The sequence below is a fragment of the Moesziomyces antarcticus genome (assembly GCF_000747765.1).
Source record: "Moesziomyces antarcticus DNA, scaffold: scaffold_v10140, strain JCM 10317, whole genome shotgun sequence".
Lineage (NCBI taxonomy): Eukaryota > Fungi > Basidiomycota > Ustilaginomycetes > Ustilaginales > Ustilaginaceae > Moesziomyces > Moesziomyces antarcticus.
In genome coordinates, this window is record NW_014638870.1 from 1 (window position 1) to 2,982 (window position 2,982).

The window sequence follows — 2,982 nt, forward strand, 5'->3', positions numbered from 1 at the left end:
GATGCAGATCGAGACAAAGTCGCTTCTGATGAGACACAACTTCGGTTGATCTTCGCCGTCGGCGTGTGATTGCGCGCGGGCCTATCAGTATCGCACGAGATGGTGCGGAAGTCGGGCTATTGAAGATTGCTCCATCTGATGCGCCGACGCTAAGACAGGCAGGAAAGAATGGGACGGATTTATGTCTTTGTCAGTCCCATTCATGTGGTGAAGGCGCACTACGGACACTTACAAGGGCTCGGATGGTCGGCAGTTGGCCTTCGACCTGGTAGTCCCAAATGACCTCCATCTGGTCGGGTTGCTCCGGTTGGTTTGACCAAACCCTGAAGTTCGGTGCAACATCGGCAACAGGCTCTACCAGCTGCACCAATTTGACAGATACTCTTTGGGAAGCATGGAGTCCATCGCTCGGTAAGCCAGGTCGCACCGCAAGCCTCATGCCGGACATGAGTTCCATCTGCAGGAAACCTGCAGTGGTTCTCCAACGTCGATTGCTGAACTACAGTGGTGATACGGAAGGGATTAGAGATGGGGTCAGAATACTGGTCAAGGGAAAGGGGACATGACGGCGCATGCTCAAAGCTGACTTACTTCGAAGATGATGTCTGGACTACCGAGGCCAACCTGACTGGCTGGCGAAAGCCTGGAAGCAGCTTGAGTTTGTGATGGCGCCTGCGCTTCCAACGGCATGACTGACGAAGAAGGCATAGGTTGCGGCGATGTAGCCAGCTGGGTCGCAAAAGAGACAGATGCCACTGATGACGAGGATGGCAAGGTTGTAGACATACGCGATGCCGCAGCGGAAGTCGGCGAGATCGTCCCGGAGCCAGATGCAGAGGATGCTGGGGCTGAGGGTGCAGTCACAGCGAGCGACGTCGCAACACTGGCTTCGCTGTCGTTTTCGAACGACATCATGGTGGAAGAATGCATCGGCGTGCGCTTGTGGTGGTGGAGAGAAGCAGGCGCAGGTCGGATGGATTGTATCGACTGGTCATAATTACATAACCTCAACGCGCGCGCGCGTCGGTGCTGCCGCCCCGTTCCACATCATGCGCAGTTGTCCCGCGCGCCTCGACGCGTCAGGGTCTGACAGCTTACGAATGGAGGACTAAGAAGGAATTCCAAGCTAGACTGCGTGTGGCAAGAAGGCATGCGTTCCTCGGACAACTCGAGCTTTTCAGGCCGTCGCAGGCTGTCCGCGTTTCGAAGGCCGGAGCTGCATCTCAGACTCTGAGGGAAATATGCAACCGCTTCGAGATGTTAGACTCCGATCCGTCGAAGATTCCAATTAACGAATCTCGTAGGACCGTGCTTTCCGCCCAGTGACAGTCCGTGCGTATGGTGGTACGGGGCTAGCCGCCCCGTTCTTGCCGGAAGAAATGTACGAGAATTAAAACGTCACTGTGGGGAGGCCTGTCTCCCGTAAGAACGACAGCAACAGCTCATAGTCGTCACGAGCGCTTCGACAGGTCAGCGGTCACTGGTCAGGGTGCGGTTGCAAGCTGCGCGACGTAATATCCAAGCCTTCTACTGCCTCGGCCGCCCAAGGGCCGGTCCTCCAATATATCAAGGGCCTGCGATGCTGGCAACCCACTTGTCCGACGCTCTGCACGCATCTCAGCTCACATCGGACGGCGCGACAAAGATCGGCTTGTCCTATCGATGCACGCCTTCTTGGCATTTATCTGAGTCGAAATAGTTCCGAGATCCGTAGTAAGCTTCGCAAACACCGAGGAGAAGGCTTGTCCAATAGAGCCGTTCATCTGTGTCTCCGACGCTCTTCCATACGCAGCATCATTCAACCGAGGTCACGAGAGGTATTGATGCGTAGGTGGACACGTTCCCTCGGTCGGCCTGGCAGGTACATCAGCAGCTCTGTGGACTTGCATAACTTCCAAGCCGAGCCGTTGCGGCAGCATGAGGCTTCTTGAGCGCAAAGCATACGTAGTACTCTAGCCGTGTCGTCGAAGAGCTTGCGTTAGTTGAGTCATGCACACAGCTCGGGATGCTCTAACGCTATGTGCCTGCACACTTACTGGCAAGATGTGTCGCCCACTCGGCATCTTGTTCCCTGCCCAAAATCTTCGTGTAGATGTGTCTCTTCGAAGGATCTCGACTCGACTCCTTTACGTAGTCGGCGAAAGAGATCAAGCTTGCTTGGAAACCAATCTGCTCGGCGAGTCTGTTGTGAGCGGAAGTTGTGAGCGCTCGTTCGTGGGTCATGCGCTGGTGCTCCCGGGCACTCTCACCTTTCAAGCTCGGTCGGGGAGACGACCGCCTCCGGCAGCTGCTCGTACGCGTCCAGCAGCGTGAAATTGTACCACTGTTCGTCTTCGCGGTGTCGGGGCTCGCGTTCAAAAGCGAAGGGTAGGCTTCGGTCGCTGAGGCTGCCCAGGTCGCGGCTGTAATGTGACGATAGTATGATGATAGGTTTGCTTGGTTGGTCCCAGTCGTTGGCGCGTGATCGAACCAGGTCTGCCCATCGACACTCACATGATCTTCGTTCCGTTCGGGATCGCTCCTAGAAAGACGCCGCCATCCGAGAGGCTGTCCCATGCCCTACAGAGAAGTCGCTGCAGCTTCTCTGGCGTACCGCACGCATTCTGCATCCCCAAGAAACTCCAAAGTATGTCGCAGCGCGGCATCTCGATGTCCTGTCGAGCCAGGTCCAGGTTGAGCATGCTTCTACGGTCGGCGCAAATCGCAAGCACGTACTCACCTCGTGAAATCCCAACAGAAGCGTTACCCTTGGATGATGTCGAAAAGGGCTTTGCGACAGCATGTTAATGCTCATGTCTGCATACAAACACATGTGCGGAGGCTCATCAGCGTGCGCCTTGCTTTGCCTCCGTGACTTCGCCGGATCCTCACCAATGCCAGTGTAGGTAATACCAGGTAAGGCTCTCTCGAAGCGATTGAAGTCAGCAGCTCGGCCGCATCCCATATCCGTAATCTGCATGCCACGAGATTGGCCAGCTCTCT

The 2,982-nt window shown here is 55.9% G+C and overlaps 2 protein-coding genes across 2 annotated transcripts; both read right to left on the reverse strand.

The window, feature by feature from the left end:
- Nucleotides 1–232: 232 nt before the first annotated feature.
- PAN0_140d6800 (uncharacterized protein) lies at nt 233–915 on the reverse strand (the record flags this gene model as incomplete). The annotated part of the gene is made up of 2 exons (XM_014797778.1): nt 233–499; nt 592–915. Coding segments are annotated over 2 exons (591 nt in total), but the record flags the coding sequence as incomplete, so codon positions are not given.
- Nucleotides 916–1,866: 951 nt separating this feature from the next.
- PAN0_140d6801 (uncharacterized protein) lies at nt 1,867–2,681 on the reverse strand (the record flags this gene model as incomplete). Its single annotated transcript, XM_014797779.1, has 4 exons — nt 1,867–1,952; nt 2,037–2,182; nt 2,250–2,402; nt 2,494–2,681. 4 exons carry the CDS (start codon nt 2,679–2,681, stop codon nt 1,867–1,869), a joined length of 573 nt encoding a protein of 190 aa, XP_014653265.1.
- Nucleotides 2,682–2,982: the final 301 nt, after the last annotated feature.